General features: G+C 34.2%; 1 protein-coding gene across 1 annotated transcript in view; it reads right to left on the reverse strand.

Annotated features, from left to right (window-relative positions):
* Window positions 1-2,706: 2,706 nt before the first annotated feature.
* The window catches only part of SNX4 (sorting nexin 4), a 58,409-nt gene continuing 41,600 nt past the window's right edge, over window positions 2,707-19,515 (reverse strand). The window contains exons 9-14 of the mRNA XM_069472716.1: window positions 16,500-16,565; window positions 12,166-12,255; window positions 10,642-10,741; window positions 8,272-8,417; window positions 7,150-7,264; window positions 2,707-3,880 (exon numbers count right to left, since the gene is read on the reverse strand). Coding sequence (XP_069328817.1) covers window positions 3,833-3,880; window positions 7,150-7,264; window positions 8,272-8,417; window positions 10,642-10,741; window positions 12,166-12,255; window positions 16,500-16,565 — 565 coding nt within the window. The 3' untranslated portion in view covers window positions 2,707-3,832. The remainder of the gene's footprint in view (window positions 3,881-7,149; window positions 7,265-8,271; window positions 8,418-10,641; window positions 10,742-12,165; window positions 12,256-16,499; window positions 16,566-19,515) is intronic.

A 19,515-nucleotide genomic window follows, 5' to 3' on the forward strand; every position in this document is an offset into this window, starting at 1 on the left:
TTCACTGTACTTATGAGAAACCATAATTTTACAAGATTACATATTATTAGTAAGCGGAGAGGCGCAGATATAGACACTGCCTTTTCATTTCAGTATGCTGTAGTCACATTTTGCTGATAACCTAATTCTTGATATTTATTTTTCGATCTTCTGACATAAGTTTCTTTAGTTAAAATTCACTTGGGAGCCACTTTTGGAGAGATGTATGCTTTTGCCACTTTTATTACCGATGTCCCTTCCACCATATGGACACAGAGAAAGTGCCATCTACGAGGAACAGGCCCTCACCAGACACCAAATTTGCTGGTGTCTTGATCTTTGACTTCCCAGCCTCCGGAACTAGAAGAAATAAATTTCTGTTGTTTATAAATTACTCAGTCTAAGGTATTTTCTTATAGCAGCAGGAATGGACTGAAACATTACCTTATCTTTTTGAGATAGGGTCTTGCCCAGGCCAGAGTGCCGTGGCGTCAGCCTAGCTCACTGCAAGCTCAAACTCCTGGCCTCAAGCGAACCTCCTGCCTCAGCCTCCCAAGTAGCTGGGACTACAGGTGCATGCCAACAAGCCTGGCTAATTTTTTCTATTTTTTGTAGAGATGGAGTCTCACTATACTGCCCAGGCTGGTCTTGAACTCCTGAGCTTAAGCAATCCTCCCACCTTGGCTTCTCACCTGTGCTAGGATTACAGGCATGAGCCACCATGCCCGGCCAATAATTTACTTTTAATGTAAAAACCACTTCACATTCTGAGATAAAGTCTACTTGTTCATTATATATTATGTTCTTTACATGTTGCTGGATTTACTTAGCTAATAGTTTAATGATTTTTGTATCTATGTTTATGATGCACATTGGTAGTCACTTTTGTTTCTTGAAATGTCTTTGACCAGTTTTGGTACTGTGGTAATACTGTAACTCATAAAAAGAGGTGGAAGGGAAGTCTTTTCTTTCAACCCCTATTTTCTGAAAGTTTGTGTAGAATTAGAACTTTTTTTACTTAAATGTTTGATAGAACTCATAAAGTCATCTGGACCTGGAGTTTTCTTTGCAGAAAGATTTTTGATAATAAATTTCTTCACTATAGAGTTACTCAGATTTTCTAGTTCATCTTGTTTCATTTTGTTCTTCCATTTCAACTTGTTTTAGTAAGCTCTGTTTTTAAAGAAATCTGTTGATTTCTTCTAATTTATCGGTTTAAAGTTGCCCATAATATTTCCTTAGTGTTCTTTCAAATGTTTATAATACCTATAACAATGTCCCCTATTTTATTCCTGATAGAGATAATTTGTGCTTTATCTTTTTTTTTTTCTTACAGTTTTGCTAGGGGTTTAACTTTATTAATCATCTCAAAGAACCAACTTCTGGCTTTATTAACTCTATTATACTTTATCTGTTTTCAATATCATTGATTTTTTTTTGCTTTTTCCTTTAATGTTTCCTTTATTATTTTAGATTTAATTTGCTCCTTTTTTCCTCTAGCTTCTTCCTTTAAAATATGTAAATATTTAAACCTATATGTTTTACGAAGCAAGTACAATTCTACTAATTTAAAGCCTTTTATTACTTTATTTCTCTTGGCTACTCAACCTTGAAATAAATTTCTAATTCTTTTTTTAGGAAAACTTTCTAGGAGAATCAGTAAATATTACCCATGGGGGGAGAATGCATATGAATCTAAAGAATGATTACAAGGATATAAAAAGTCTAACATTCCTGTTACATAGCTCTTTAGTTTTCATTCCTTTCCAAGCTGGATACCTGTGTTTACTCTAAAGATGCTTGAATTTTAAGTACACTCAGTTCCTTTTTGAATGCTATGTTGTAATCACCAGTGACTCATTTATCTATACTCAAGTTTTTAGATGTAAATGAAGGTTAAATATGACTTCAGTTAATTTTAACGCTTTAACTATATCATACCAACTGCATCACTAATATACTGTCAAGCTGAAATCTTCCTTCATTACTAAATATTTACATTAATGAGTCATTTTTCTTTAGTTATTGCTTGTATTTTCTTTTTATTTTTATCTTTGGAGAACTCCTCTACCCTTTTAATAATTCATTTTGATTTCTGATTTTTAAATACTGAAAAGAGTTACTGAATAAAGATTATTTTCTTTATACTTATTCTGGACAGTAAAAAAAAATATTTCCATCATAAAATTCCTTTAAGAGTTTTTTTTAAAGGAATGCTCAATTTTCAAATTCAACCCTAAATATACATATAACCAAGTACATGTTTGTATATTTTAAAGAAGATAATAGAATTATTTTCCTAATTCATCTTTTAAAATATAGTTAACAATGGCCTTCTCAAATTAAGTTCACTAATAGAAAAAAACCTAATACAGTTTACATTTAGTGTAGAGTTAACGTTTTTGAGAAGACTTTTGATTTTTAAATGCCAAGTGGAAAGGTATATTATCTCATTTGTCAAGAGATGATACAATCCAGTGGAATGAAATGTGTATCCATACAGATGGCTTTTGCTTCTACTAATTTTATCTTTTATAAAACCCTAGTAAAATTTTAAAAAATCATATTTCATTTCAGCATCTTATTTTTTAAAAAACCAACATTTTGGTGAAGACAAATTTATATTATTAAACACCTTAAAACAATATGGCATGTATTATTTTCTCACAGAGCAACAGATATTAACGTGTGTTTCATCTTGTTAAAATAACAAAAATCATCTTAAAATCAGCACATATTTCATTTATTTATTGTATAAGTTTGGCAAACAGCACAAAAATCCAGCAACATTTTAAACATGTAAAAAAGTCAAATGCTAAACAGTACTGGTTTTTTTTTTTTTACTTCATTAGAAATAATGAGTACACATTTAAGATTCTGCAAAGCTAGCAAAATGAGGGTGCCTGGCTTCTGAACATATACCACAAAAACACATAAAAAAAACAATATAATTTATCTTTACAAAAATTACAGCCAAGCAATAGAAAAGAAGGATGTTAATGAAAATACTAACACGTATATTTACTACATGTATTTTATACATTGAAATGCTACATCTTGTACCCTGAAATGCCATGTGTAGAGAGCCAAGCAGAGTAAATTTAGGCTCATCACTGAGGTTAAGAATTATTTGAGAAGAATTAGAACACACTCAGTTAGAACTTTCTATAGAGCAACTGCTAGATCATAACAATGTATTTATCCCACTACATTCCACTATCTGAGAAGTTGAGTCTTCTTTTTTGGCAGTATAAAATTTCTGACCAGTATCAAAATTCTGGTAAAACACAAATTGAAGGCATTTTCTAGTGTATGCAAATGTTATAAGGGGCCTCAATGAATGTGGAAGAAAATCTTAGATTTTTTACACTAAGTCTCTGCTGAGCTTTGTCAAACCAAACAGCTCAACTATAAGGCAAGAGAAAACAACCCCCTATAACAGATTAGTGAATCTACCAGGAAAATAAAGGAATTCAATCTTAGGGAAAAATTTCCTACATTAATAGATCTGAAACAGTTGGCACTGAAACAAACATCTAGAAATTAACTAACATCTTGACATTCAGTCATTGGTTCAGAAGCCTGACAAATAATCTGTTGGTATATATTATTAAAAAATTAACTTTTTGGAATCAGCACCAGTCCCCAAAACATCAAATTATAATATTTAATCTTCATTAAAATACATCCTTTTTGTGCTATATTAACACAACTACAATTAGGTTAAAGAAAGCTGAATTTACTCAACTTATTGTATATTTTTATGTATACTGGGTAGCAACTTAAATTTCTTTTGTTTACTTGTGCTTCTGTTTTGGGGTACTTTGATTGAAGAGAAACTCATTTCACAGGATTACATCTTGCTAAAGCACTCTTTAGCATTGGTCCAAACTTGAATTCCCTAAAAACAAAAATAAGTTTAAATGTGATTCTGGAAGGAAATCTGGAAACCTAAATATTTGGCTTAGTGGTATATGCTAAGTTTTGCTTTTTGGAATAACCAACAAGCCCAGCAAGTATGATACTATTTCAGAAAATGGCTAATATAAGCAAATGTCTAATGCTTCTGAAAAGAGTAAGAGAATCTCTTGTATGACCTTATCTTTAAAATGGAGAAAGAATGGGACAATTTGCTGGAAAACTGAGTTTTCAAGGTTCATATCATAAACTCATTTACTCCTGTCACATACTCCTACCATTTCTATTTGTAAACTATACAAGTTTTCAGTCAGTTTCTTCAATGTAATATTTGGAACAAAAACTTCATTAGTCTAATAATTAAATATAAATTGAGTTATTAAATTATTAGTCTCATAACTAAAGTTCTGATAAAAAACTAATTATGTACTAAATTACCAAATCCCTCTTAGCAGGTCTGGCAGTCTACTTAGCACAAAGCTATAGATGGGCTACTATGCTTAGACAAAAACACGTTTGTAAAGATGTAACACTAAAACCAAGGAAGTGGTAGAAATAAAGGTATTTTTTCAATAAACAAGGTACATATTCTCCAATAATAGCTAAGCTATGAGAAAGGAAATTTTTCTTTAATACTTAAGCATTAAAATGTATAAATATTTATTGAGGCTTTAAACAATTTTTTTAAAAAATCAAAAATCTTTTTAGTTTCCTTTCTCCCTGATAGGATATACAAAGCAGATAAATAAAAAACAAAAATCCTTTAAAATGTTTCCGATCAGCTGGATAAAGTAGTTTCTAACGGCAGGTTCAGTGTTAGAAAGGATAAGGCCTTATGTACTGTCGTAGTGAGGTGTCCATGAGACATCAAATGAAAAAGCAAAAACTACACACTGGCACATAAAATGTGGTCCTGTTTTTGTGGGGAGGAGAAAAGCGTCTATTTTCTAAAGACTGTATATGCAAAAAATCTGGAAGGATACACATGAAGGTGTAACACTGGTGAGTTTTTAAAAAAGGATTTTGGGGAAGAGGGGGAGAATTTTAACTTAATACAGTTCTGGATTATTTGAAATTTTTGCAGTGAGTATATGTGTTATTTTTATAATAATAACTAATTTTTTAAATCTACAAAGATAAAGCGGCTTAAATAAGCTTCAGCCTATTTGATTCAATAAATTAGACAATTCACTATCACTGTGTATGAAGTGTTACTTGTTTTTTAAAATGCCAATTTTTTTATTTTGGTTTATTACTACTACAATTTAGTCATCTGATTATATTCAATTAACACTTTGAATAGCTGACATTATAACAAAGCATGATATAGTTTAAAAGTTAATATGCAAGTAAATTATACAAAATACAGACATCCACATTTATCCAAGAAAAACTGATGTTACCCTTGACTTATGGCACTTAAGTATCTAAAGAAAAGCACACTACAGATTTTCAAATAGAAAAATCTCCTCCACTTAGGCAAGAAAATAAAACATGATGAAATTTTATCCTACTGTTCTTAGGAAATAAGGCAAAAATACACTCCTATTAAGCTCTTGTTTACTACAGTTATTATCTTAGGGTACGTGAGTTAACATACAAGATAACCCAACAGTATATCCAAATACATCTACTGTAATATCTTTTTAAAATCAGAGATTAAATTTCTAGCACCCTCAACCACCCCACCACCCTAAACAAAGTGGAGGGGAAAGTCCTTTGAGCCATAATAAAAACAGTCTTGCATGTTACTCTGGAAAAGAAGTGAATGAGAGATCACAAGGAGTTTATTGAGTCTTTCATAGGAAAAACAAAAAACTAACTCTAAAAACCTTTCTTATCCAATCTTTCAGAATTCCCAAGGTTAAAAAGTTAGATTAGAGAAAGGACTAGAAATGTCCAGCACCCAAGAGCAGGCAAGGAGGAGGAGCTGACAGAATGACAGCAGCAGATACAGAGATGCTACCAAACTACAACATACTCAGCCTTTAGCACCTGCAGTCTCACCAGGCATGATTTTAACTTCTTTTAAGTGACGCCAAAGATCCACATATAATGTAACTTATAATTCACTGAGGCATAAACATGAATTTACCCAAGTCAAAAGAAGCACACTTAACTAGTGAGTGGGTCTGGTGTTTATGCCTCAAAGTATCTTTGTTCTCTACTGCTAATGTTGGTGATACAAATGAAAAGGTGAAGGAAAGTGATGGCTCTTAGCCAAAAAATAAAACTTTTGGATAAATTAAAGCATAAGAATTATATATGTATTCATAGGAGTACGATTTTTCCTTCTAAGAAGGTCTTCATAAATATGGGAATTCATCTTACTATATGATTTACTGAGATAATACAAGTAAATTGCTTGATAAGTTAGGACATGCTAGACAAGTGGAAAGCACTGTTACTAATAGTCACATCAACAGGTCTCAAGCTATAAAAAAGAGGTTAAGGAATGTTTTCTATTTATTTTTACTTATTAATTTTTTTTAAAGAGACAGGGTCTTACTCTGTCACCCAGGCTGTAGCGTGCAGTGGTGCAATCACAGCTGACAGTAACACTGAATTCCTGGGCTCAAGTGATCCTCCCACCTCAGCCTTCCAAGCAGTTAGGACTACGGATGCAAGCCACCATGCCTGGCTAATTTTTTGGGTTTTTTTTTTTTTTTTTTGGTAGAGATGGGTCTTGCTATATTGCCCAGGCTAGTCTCAAACTCCTAGCCTCAAGCAATCCTCCTGCCTCCACCTCCCATATTTTGTTTTCAAAGCAGCATTTTAGAAACACTTCCACCAGTGTCAAATCTTTTTTTTTAAACTAGAATAAGCTTTAATGTTTGTATCTTTCATTATGGATATCAGCAACATGAAGGATTTACTTTACCAACAAACTACAGCATAACCACATTTTCCCCAAATAATGTTTAAGCTATTTTCCATTCAAAGCATATATTAGGGATGCTTTGTTCCTATCTAAGAACATCACATAGTCAAAATAATGTTGTTGGTACATATTTTCAAATATAAGTTCTAAATGAGGGATACAAATTTGGAAATTTAGATGAGTGGAGACTCAGTGATTGATATTTTGGTTGTAACACTTCTTTCAAAATTAAGAAAACAAATTGAGAAATGTTTTAGAAGGGAAGAGAATGAAAAAGAAAATGAAAAACCTTTTGGTCCAAATAAGAGAGTTCAAAGAAATTCGTAAGCACTCTGAGTACACCTGTTATATTCACTGAAACCAAAGCCTACCTTTTTGCACATACTGATCTGCATGACTGCATAGCTTATGAGGGCCTCCTTTAAATCACGGTTCTTTTGTTCTTTGAAGCGTTCAATATCAGCCCACGCATTTTTCACAAATTCTCTGAAATAAAAGGTATAGGCATTATTATTATTTAAATTAAATTAACTGTATATTATAATTTAAGCAACCCATTCTTGTTTTAGTTCATTTTTAATTGTCTATATAGAATAAAAAGGTACTGCTTGTATAAGACAGTTCTATTTTTTCTTTTCCTGAAAATTATAGTGAGGGGGAAAGCAAAATGTCATACATTCTTCTACATTTTAATAATCGACATTTTGCCACAAGGATTCTACCTTTAAATTATTCCTACAAACCAGATGTAGATGACTCTTGGAACCAGCTCACAAGCCTAACAGATGCCAAAATGAAGTATTTTCCTAGGATCGTTGGGAAACACACACTCTTTTGACAAGATGGATTACAAATCACATTTAGCATGTTCTTGCTTTAAATGACAACAATAAGGAAAATGAGCCAAACAGTGATAGGAGATCACTGAGAAATGAATTTATAGAAACATTTATGGAACAATTACATTCCAAGCTCTATGCAAGGCATTGGGACATTAAGATGAAAAAGACACAGTCACTGACTTTGAAGGACGATTAGCCAGAAAGAGTCATGTAGAACAACCAGAACAACCAATCACCTAATCCACAACTGCCATGCCGTAGGGGGATGAACCGAGTGCTGTGATGGCCTGAGAAAATAAGGGGGGCTTCACAATGAAGTAACACTTGAGCTGGGTGCTGAAGGATGGACGGCTTTTGTTAAATGGGAGTGAAGAGCAGAGGGAATGTGCAAGGATAGAAATCATGAAAAGAGCAGGAAAATAATATTACAAAGCTGAAACTCTATCTGTTCTTCCTTTCCCCCACTCTAAAACAATTGTTTCTATAATATGATTTTTAATAACAAATTTCTTAGGATTGCAATCACTGTATCTTAGAGAAACAGGCTATACCCAGGGATGTTCGTGAAGCTGGAAATTGTTATAAATAAATAAAAATAATCCGAAATATAGTCTGCAAGTCTAACTTTGTTAAACATCTTAGCATTTTTACCTGCCTTCCAGATTTTTAGACTTTAGCTGTTGCTCTCCTTCATTTATTTGTTCTTCTAGCACCTTTATTCTGGCCTCTCTCTGCTCTGGAGTTTCTTGACCAAAAAGTTTGGTAGTCATTCCCTTCAAAGAGAATGTTCTCACGGTCTAAAAGGAAATATACAAACAGATGAATGCATAAACAAAATGTGGCATATACACACAATGAACATTATTCTTCCCTAAAAAAGGAAGGAAATTCTGGCATATGCTATAACATGGATGAACCTTGAGGACATTATGCTAAGTGAAATAAGCCAGTCACAAAAAGACAAATACTATTTGATTCCACTTATATGAGGTACCAGGAGTAGTTAAAATCAGAGACAGATAGTAGAATAGTGGTTGCCAGGAGCTGGGGAGAGGGGAGGATGGGTAGTTGTTTAAGGGGAACAGAGTTTGAGTTCTAGAGATTGGTTGCACAATAGTGTGAATGTACTTAATACAGTCAGTCCTCCATATCTGAAGATTCCACATCCATGGATTCAACCAATCACAGATCAAAAATATTTGGGAAAAAAAACAATACGATCAAAAATATTTGGGAAAAAAAACAATACAAAAAATAATATAAATTTAAAAAGTGCAATGTATCAACTATTAACATAGCATTTACATTGTATTAGGTGCTATAAGTCTGTGGTCCCCAACTCCCCCGTTATATGCAAATACTACATCATTTTATATAAAGGACTTGAGCATCTGTGGATTTGGGTATCCATGGAGGGGTCCTGGGGACAATCTCCAGTGGATACCGATGGACGACTGTACTATGAACTGTACACTTGAAAATGGTAAATTTTATTCAAGTATATTTTACCAGATGCACAAAAAAAGGAAACAGATCTCAGGCAAAACCACCATGAGCCTCACAACTAGAGGACTCCTAATATGATTCTAATACTGAAATAATGGAACAGTCAAAAAGGGAAAAATTCTAACTGAATTTCTTAATCAACTGGAAAACTTCCAGGTGAAATATTAGACAAGTTGTTTCTTACCTTATACGAGTAGAGTGGTCGTATTTTTAAAAATTACTCTATGATATAAAAAATAGATAAAATTCAACAGACCAAAAGGTCATATTAAAATCTGCAGAATTCACCCTGAAACTTGGGTATCTATGAATAAAGCAGGATGCTTAAAGCCAAGCATTGCAAGGCAGCCTCAAGTTTCACTGCTTTAACTTTTCCACACTATCTGGAGTTGACTGAGGGAAATACTTTCCCTTTCACATGTAGGAGTAGAGAACCAAGCTCCCTGAAAATGGTCTGGGAACTTTCTCTGAATTTTAAAAATAAACCAAGGGCCTAGTCTAATCGTGTCTCATGGTCACAGGTTTTCCCCCACATATATCTATGATTTTTGATAAATGTAGCAAGTGAATAATAAATGTGAAAAGCACTTCAAAACTATAGTGCTTGTTAACTATGAAGCGACCGATAAATGGTGACATAGTCTCTGCTTTACTACTTCCAGAGTGTGTCTCTCACCATGACAGCTAATTTATTCCAATGAAATAGCTGGACAGCAGTAGGAAGCTGATTATAAAAATGATCTAAGTCTAATGCAGTCAGATAGGCAATTTTCTTCACAAGTACTCACTAAGCATTAAAGAATAAAGTACATAAAAAGCCCTTTGTTAGGACAGATGTACTGATTCTAACTGGGGAAGGCTTTTCTTTCCTTTTTTTTTGAGACAGGATCTTGTTCTTTTCCCAGGGCTAGAGTGCAGTGGTATCATTATAGTTCACTGGAAGCTCCACTTCCTGGGCTCAAGCGATCCTCCTGCCTCAGTCTCTCGAGTAGCTGGGACTACAGGCTTGCGCTGCCACGCTTGCCTAATTTTCTATTTTTTGTACAGACAGAGTCTCGCTGTGTTGCCCAGGCTGGTCTCAAACTCCTGGCCTCAAGCAATTCACCCACCTCAGTCTCCCAAAGTGTTAGGATTACAGGCGTGAACCACCATGCCTGGCTGGCTTTTAAAGGAAACTAAAATTTCTATAATATAACATACCTTATAAAATTAAACCTGAGAAAAATCATTATTTTAATCCCAAAGAATAATGTTTTTTCACTTGGACCTTAGAAATTGGCTAATACTTGTTACAGACAGCAATGTCACCAAAATTTCTTACAGTATCTATATAGTACATGGTTTTAATAGCTTACATCTTTTTATATCAGGATAACAACCAAAGAATTATAAAGCCATTCACAAATTATTCTGTTGTAAAAGGAACAGACATAATGAATATTATTAATATAACTGCAACTGATTCCACATAAGTTCTGCTACGATAATCCCAGAAACCTAAAGAAAAATACTCACCCCAGTTGCCAGTTCCTCACACTGCTGCTTCTTGGATGCTAAGTCCTGAGCAGCCATCTCCAAATCATACTGCATAAGTTCATGTTTCCTGCACACAGCCCTAGGGATGAAAAAATGAGCTGACATTTAACTTTTCTAGCCTCTCTTTATACATGTCAAGACATTTTTTCAGGGGTAGAGAAAAGGCATTCACAATGTCTTACTAGGGCCAAAACTTGTGTGCCCAGAATTTTCAAGTTTAAGATGTAGTAGCCCACCATTAAAAATTAAATCTAGCAGAACCTAAGCATAAAAACTTTATATAATTAAAACAAAAAAGGTTATGTTTTATATACTTGTTACATTTCTTTCAATAAACATATTATCACATACATATGAAATGTTTTCTCATAAAACATAGAACTAATGTTGTAATCTTACACAGTAACAGTATTCTTAGAAAGCATAGTATTTCAAAATTTACTTCTTGGTTATTTAGAAATGTCCATTAGTTTTTATTATCATAAAAGTAATCTGTGTTCACTGTAAAAAAAGAAAAGATTCTAATATAGAAACGCACAAAATAAAAAGAAAGTTTCAAGAACCCTCTCTTTCTGCCCATCCTACTATCCAGACATAATCCATGTGTCTAGATAGTGCATATCCTTCCAGAATTTAGCTGGGCATTTACAAATACACATATCCACACACCCCAAATGGTTCTGTATCTTTTCTCACTTAGCTATATACCATGGACATCTTTCCATGTTAACACACATTAATCTTTTTTTATAATTTTTAAGAGCTGCACAGAGTTCCACTGTATTCACCAACTTGTGCTTGGTGACTTCAAAATACCCTGATGAAATTTCTTACTACTCAAAGCTCTAGAAAGAAAAAAGCTAACAATGTGCAGATGCTTTCACACCAGTTACTGGACAGCTAAAGGAATACTGCTTTTCTGTTTTCCTAACAGAATTCTAATACTGCTTTCAAAAGTTATAGGAAAACTGACCAAATGCCATCTATTCTGGGAAAATGATTCATTTTTCTAAAGTGATCAGAAAAATATATATTAACTTTTTCTTAATCAAATATGACTATCTAGCAGAGAATTTTATTTGGCTCTGTAGGAGATGCCATAAAAACAGAATACAAAGTCCTTGACAACCTACTGATAAGACATGCAGACATGGAAAAAATTACAGAATAAAAATGCTAATATACAACCTATTGACAGATATTGATACACGCACTAAATCTGTATTTGGCTTCTAATCCTCAAACTGGAAAAAGCAGAAAGAACAACAGACAGACCTGATGCCTGAGACTGGCACGTTTTATCAATATCGTATTTAAAGGGCAGTCCTCATCTTAAATTTTTATGCCTAGCAATCTGCAACACAGAGGAATACAAGGAGACCTCATTCAATATCTGAGAGAATGGATTCAATTAAAGAACATCTATCTACCTATTTTACAGTGGTATATGAAGAAAGTGGTGATCAGCCACCTGGCTGCATGTGGAACTTTTATTATACTTACCGCAGTGCTTCTGCATAAAAAAGATACTCCTTTAACTGATCTGCATAATGTTCTTCATCTTCCAAAATATCGTCAATAGAAGATGCATACCTATTTAAAAAACACTGCATAAACAGAGTGCTTTCATTGGGACACAAATGTTCTTAAGAAGTGCTACTCAAAGTGTGGTCCACTGATAATTTGCTACCCAGCAGAGATGAAGCACAAAAAGTGAGAATTAGCATTTAGAATAATTTATAGCAATTGGTAATTAACATGATGATTTTATTGAATTTTACCAAAATGTTTCAGTTAGCAATGGCTTACAATTAAAAAAAGAAAACAAAGAAAATATGGTCCTTCTTATAGGTAGCTTAAGAAGCACTGTAAAACTGTAATACCTTTTATTCAAAGATATTATAAAAAGGCTACTAAATCTACAGAAGAATAAGTCAGGTATAATTGGTACACACATGTTCTTGGTAGCAACTACTTATAGTAATGCCAAAAATCTACAAAGGAAAGTAGAGTAAATGAAGATTATACAACATTTTAGAAGCTTATTTTATACTAATTCTCAATAGCAACCTCGACTTTGATTGAGACATCCCATCATGCCAGTCTCATTCCTGCACCTGAATCTTCACTTACACAGAAATGTGATGGTGCTCTATCTCTCTCCACCTCCATGAAATTTCCCAGATTATTTTATTTCAGTCTTTATCCATCATCCTACTTCTGATCTCTTATCAACAATTTAGAACTTAAATTTTATAAAAATAATGTCTCGTGCTTTGGTTTTACTTTTCTGATCACATTGTAAATTCCATAAGGACAAGCATATGTACTACTTCTGTGTGGTATGATAAGTGTCCTTCTTTCAAATTAATTCTGATTCTTTAGCATGAAAATTAAAAAAACATATATTTATGTCTCCAAGCCTGCTGCATCCATACAAGTAAACAAAATTTACTGAAGTTGTAAGACCAAATAAATAAAACTATGTTAAGATTCATTTGAAAAGCAATGTGCTTTCTTACAGGATTTATAAAAGTACTCAAAGTACACGTTCTGTAATTACAAACTTACATCTATGAGAGTGAAGAATTCCTTATAAGTGACTAAAAAAATGTCTTGAGAATTACCCTTAAGAGAAGGAAAATCTGCCTTTAGTTCTTAAGTCCGTGATTCTGAAAGAGTTAATGTTAAGAAAATAAGCAAAAATAGAGGAGCCACAGGGCTGGTGGTCTGAAGATAAGAAACAGTATAGGGATAAATTGGCACATCCAGGAGTACAAATGATAAGGATTTTTATTTTTATTAGAGACAAGGTCTCTCTCTGTTGCCCAAGCTGGAGTGCAGTGGTGTGACCATAGCTCCCTGTGGCCTTGAAATCCTGAGCTCAAGTGGTCCTCCTGCCTCAGTCTCCCAAGTATCTGGGACTACAGGCATGCACCACCATGCTTGGCTAGTTTTTCTCATTTTTTAAGAGACAGGGTCTCGCTATGTTGCCCAGGCTGGCCTCAAACCCCTGGCCTCAAATAATCCTCCCACCTCAGCCTCCTAAGTCACTGGGATAATAGGTGTGAGCCACCGCAACTGGCTATAATAAAAAATTTTGGATATCAGTACTGAGAATAATTTTATTTAACACTTTAATATAACAACTGAAAGGATAATCCTAAATTCTTGTAACTACTGAAATGCTAAATCAAGTGAATGCAATAAGACTTAGGGTTAAACGAATCAGTTGGAAAAAAACAGCCAGTTAGCTTGAATATGGCCTAAAGAAAACTAACATTTAGAAGAAACAAACATTTTTTCTCCTCCCAGCTTTATTAAGGTATAATTGACAAACAAAAATTGTGTATGTTTACAGTATACAACATGATGTTTTGATATATGCATATATTGTGAAATGATTAAATCAAGCTAATTAACACACCCATCACCTGACATGCTTATTTTTTTTGTGGTAAGAATATTTAAGATCTATTTTTTGGGCTGGGCAAGATGGCTCACATCCTAACACTCTGGGAGGCCGAGCTGGGAGGAACGCTTGAGCTCTGGAGTTCGAGACCAGCCTGAGCAAGAGCAAGACCCCATCTCTACTAAAAATAAAAAAAAATTAGCTGGGCATGGTGGCGCATGCCTGTAGTCCCAGCTACTTGGGAGGCTGAGGCAGGAGGATCACTTGAGCCCAGGAGTTTGAGGTTGCTGTGAGCTAGACTGATGCCATGGCACTCTAGCCTGGACAATAGAGGGAGACTCTGTCTCCAAAAAAAAAAAAAAAAAATCTATTTTTTGTCTTTTTATTATTGAGTTGTAGGAATTCTTTATACTTTTATCTTTATATATATCTTTATATTTATACTTATACTATGGTTAGAAATGTTTGTTCCCAGTCTGTGACTTCCCTCTTCATTATCTTAATGGTATCTTTTTTGTTAACAGTAAAATATACACAATATAAAATTTACCTTTTTAACAATTTTTAGGTGTACAGTTCAGTGGCATTAAGTACATTCACAACGTTGTATAACCGTTACCACCATCCATCTCCAGAATTTTTTCATCTCCTCCAACTGAAACTCTGTACCCCATTTAACATTAACTCCCCATTCCTCCCTCACCCAACGGTATCTCTTTTGAGAAACAAAATTTTTTTAATTTTGCTAAAGACCAATTTACCATTTAAAAAAAAATTTTCTTTTCATGTCCTCTTTAAAAAATCTTTGCTTATCTCAAGGTTGCAGCAATATTCTCCTATGTTTTCTACTAAAAGCTATTAATTTCAGCTTTTACAATTATGTATATGATCCAAATTGAATTAGTTTTTATATAAAGTGTGAGATATGGCTCAAAGTTCATTTTTTTCCCTCACAGATATCCAGTTATTCCAGCACCATTTGTGGAAATTGGACTATAGAAGTGTAGGTCTATTTCTGAACACTATTCTGTTCCATTGATCTTTAGGCTAATACCTCTCACTATCTTTATAACTATAGCTTTACAGCACATCTTAAAAGCAGGTAATATATTCCATCTTTGTTCTTTGTCAAGATTGTCAAGATCCTCTGAATTTCCAAATAAATTTAAAATCAGCTTATTACTTTCCATTAAAAAGTGGACTTTTGATTCGGACTGCAATTTGGGGAGAATAAACATCTCAATAATATCAAGTGTTCCAATCCATGAACATGGTTTCTCTCTTCACTTATTTATGTCTTTTTTAATTTCTTTCAGCAATGTTTCATATAGTTTTCAGTGCAGAGGTCTTTCATAACTTTTATTAAATTAGTATCTAAGTATTATGTTTTGATGCTATTGTAAATAGCACTGTCAAAATTTTTATATTCCAATTTTTGTTACTAATATGTAAAAATAATTGATTTTTAGATATTCATCTTGTATCCTGCATCCTCATTAAATTTAATTGTTAGTTCTACAATATTTTTGGTTGATTCCTTATGATTTTCTATGTAAAAGATCTTGTTAACTGCAGATAAAGATAGTTTTGCTTCTTCCTTTCTAATATTTATGCCTCTTATTTAATTTCCTTGCCTTACTGCACTGAGTAGGACCTCCAGTACAATGTTTACTAGAAGTGGTAAGAGCAAACCTGTCTTGTTGTTGACCTTAGGAGAAAGCATTAATATTTCACTACTCGGGGCCGGGCGCGGTGGCTCACGCCTGTAATCCTAGCACTCTGGGAGGCCGAGGCGGGTGGATTGCTCAAGGTCAGGAGTTCGAGACCAGCCTGAGCGAGACCCCGTCTCTACTAAAAATAGAAAGACATTATATGGACAACTAAAAATCTATATAGAAAAAATTAGCCGGGCATAGTGGCACATGCCTGTAGTCCCAGCTACTCGGGAGGCTGAGGCAGTAGGATCGCTTAAGCCGAGGAGTCTGAGGTTGCTGTGAGCTAAGCTGACGCCACGGCACTCACTCTAGCCTGGGCAACAGAGTGAGACTCTGTCTCAACAAAAAAAAAAAAAAAAAAAATATTTCACTACTAAGTACAATATTAGCTGTAAATTTTAGGCTGAGAAAATTCCCTTTTGTTCCTAGTTTGATGAGAATTTTTACTAAAAATGGGTGTTAAAATTCATCAAATGCTTTTTCTACATGTATTGAAATGAACACCTTTATTCTGTTAATATATGAATTACACTGATTTTTGAATGTTAAACTAACCTTGCATTCCTAATATAAATTTAAGTCAGATCTGTACACACAAAACACAACACAAATGCCAGTAAACTTGATAAAAACCGAAGAACAGAATAGTCACTAACACTTTACCATAGGACTTCACCTTAGGCTTCACATTAAGTTCTCTAGGCACTTACACATCCATATGATGACCAGCACTCTGCAGTCCATCACCCATTTCTTTTTCTATGGCACTCCATTCACTAGGAAGAAAAAGATAAAACTAAAAGCATTATGAATTAGAGCTATGGAATATTATTTTTATTTTTAGAAATAGGGTCTCACTTTGTCGCCCAGGCTGGAGTGCAGTGGCATGATCATAGCTCACTTCAGCCTTTAACTCCTGGGCTCAAGCAAAGCGATCCTCCTGCCTTAGCAACCACCCTAGCTGAGTTTGTTTGTTTTTTCCTGTAAAGACAGGGTCTTGCTTTGTTGCTCAGGCTGGTCTCGAACTCCTGGCCTCAAGTGATCCTCCTGCCTCAGCTTCCCAAAGTGCTGGGATTACAGGTGTGAGCCACAGTGCCAGGCTTGGAATATTAAGTGGACTCTTCTCAAGATTCTTTTCTAGCTAGCTTTTAAACAATGTACCCATATTTGGATTTATTTTCTGTGATTCAATTTGCTGTTTTTCCCTTAAGTTTAACAACTAAATGTAAGTAAAGTTGATACCTGTGGTTGCTAAGTGTAAGATAAGTATCATACAAAACAGCTTCTGCTTATAGATAACATTCTTAGTTAGGATGCCTATTTAAATCAAGTGCAGAGCTTTTAAAAAAAATTTGGAAGCTAGCCCTACTCTTGATCTACATAGTCAGAATCTGTGGGGATAGAGCTGAGGCATGTTTATTTTTAAATACTCTATGGATGGTTCTGATGAACACAACTGATTACACGCTGCTGTTCTAATAGCTAACAGAAAAAGATAATTGTACAAAAACAGTACAGGTGCATAGCAAAACTTTAATAATAATTTGCATGTTGCATGAGAAAGCCTACTAGAACTATAGATCATTTTGTTGTCATTTCTGTGAAATGCTTCTGATAAAACATTTTTAGTGGGAAATTACATATGCTTATTATAGTAAACTGAGAAAATAAATCCATAATTCCAAATACCAAGACAGGACATGATTTGATGTATCTCCTTCTAGTCTTTTTGTTTGCTCAAATGCAGCTGAGATCACATTGTATATGCAATTTTGTATCCTGCTTTTTTTTACAGTATTTTCCCATTTTATTAGAATAATTTGTTCTAAATATCATTTTATATGGCAACTCATAACCTTTTTAACCATTTTCCTGGTCATACAGGTTGTTGCCAATTTTTCTATCTTCAATTGGAACATATCATAAGAGAAGAAAATTTAAAACAGTAGTAATATTCTCTTAATATGTGATTTTTTTGTTTGTTTGTTTGTTTGTTTTTTTGGAGATAGCGTCTCACTCTGTGACCCAGGTAGAGTGCAGTGGCGTCAGCCTAGCTCACAGCGACCTCAAACTCCTGGACTCAAGCGATCCTCCTGGTTCAGCCTCTCAAGTAGCCGGGACTACAGTCATGCGCCACCACGCCCAGCTAATTTTTTCTATATATTTTTAGTTGCCCGGCTAATTTCTTTCTATTTTTAGTAGAGACGGGGTCTGACTCTTGCTCAGGTTCATCTCAAACTCCTGACCTCGAGTGATCCTCCTGCCTCGGCCTCCCAGAGTGCTAGGATTACAGGCATGAGCCACCGCACCCAGCTTATAAACTGTTCTTGAAATAGATCATATGCTTATAGCACTAGAAGAAAAAAAAACCTCACATGGCATGGTTTCTAATGTTGTCAAGTAAGCAAAACAAACATATAACTCACCTATATAACTGTACAGTTATGATTAAAAGACAAAATAGGTAAGGCTCCTTCCAATAATTTTCTTTCATTATATGTTTACTCTCAAAATAGTAGCAACAGTTAACCTTTTTTTAGTGCTTTGCTGTTTGCAAAATGGCTTTTTAGCATCTCTAGCTCCAAAGCCACATTTCTCTACCTACAAGACAATTCTGCTTTTATGCACCTCTCTCATTTCAAATTCAACATATCTAAAGCCCAGTTCTTCACATGGGAAATAAAATCCAGATGTTCTAGCAGATTACAAGCATAACTAGCCAAATGTGTGCTGTAGTAAACACAGTTAATGTAACTGTAGATCATGTTAATATAATTAACTGATCGTCGACCCACACATACTTCACTCATCTAATTTTTGAGCATTTTATTATGTGCTACCATCTCAAGGTCAACATAAGACAACTCATATTCTTACTAGCTTCTTAAATTCCTGATCCCAATTTCCAATTGCTTAACAAAAGTCTTTAATTCAAATGCAATCTATCCACAACAGAACCCTTTCACTCATCCCTCAAACCTGCTATTTCACCTACAATGTCTATCACAATCCTCCTAGTAACTCAGCTGCCCTCAAATTAAATCTTGGTATTCTTAGGCTGGGAGCAGTGGCTCACGCCTATAATCCTAGCACTTTGGGAGGCTGAGGCAGAAGGATCGCTTGAGCCCAGGAGTTTGAGGTTGCAGTGAGCAAGGCTGACACCACGGCACTCTAGCCTAGGCAACAGAGTGAGACCCTGTCTCAAAAAAAAAAAAAAAAAAAAAGGATGAAACAGAGGAGAGGCGGGGATATATGGAACCATAAAAATGTATAAGAAATGAGAAAATTTTTTTATAATCCAACGTGGGGAAGGCCTTACTAAGATATATATAAAAATCACACACTATTATTATTAAAAGGAGAAAAACTAATCATTTATATGTAATTGAATTTAATAAACAGAATATTCTATATGTCAAAGCCACCATAAGAAAAGTCAAAAGACACATGACAAACTGAAAAAAATTTGCACAAAGACCTAATCTCACTAAAAGATAACTCCTGCAAATCAATAAGAAATAAGCTATCAGCCCTACAGATGAAAAGGCCAAAAGATACATACAGAGAACTCATGAGATAGGAGAAAAAATGACTATTAATCATAAGAAAATATTTGACTTTAATCATAATTAGAGAAATAAAAATTACAACTACAGGTTCTCCATGACTTATAATGGGATCACATTCCCAATAAACCCATCATAAGTGGAACCATTGTAAATCTGG

The sequence above is a fragment of the Eulemur rufifrons genome, chromosome 7 (assembly GCF_041146395.1).
Source record: "Eulemur rufifrons isolate Redbay chromosome 7, OSU_ERuf_1, whole genome shotgun sequence".
NCBI classification, from domain to species: domain Eukaryota; kingdom Metazoa; phylum Chordata; class Mammalia; order Primates; family Lemuridae; genus Eulemur; species Eulemur rufifrons.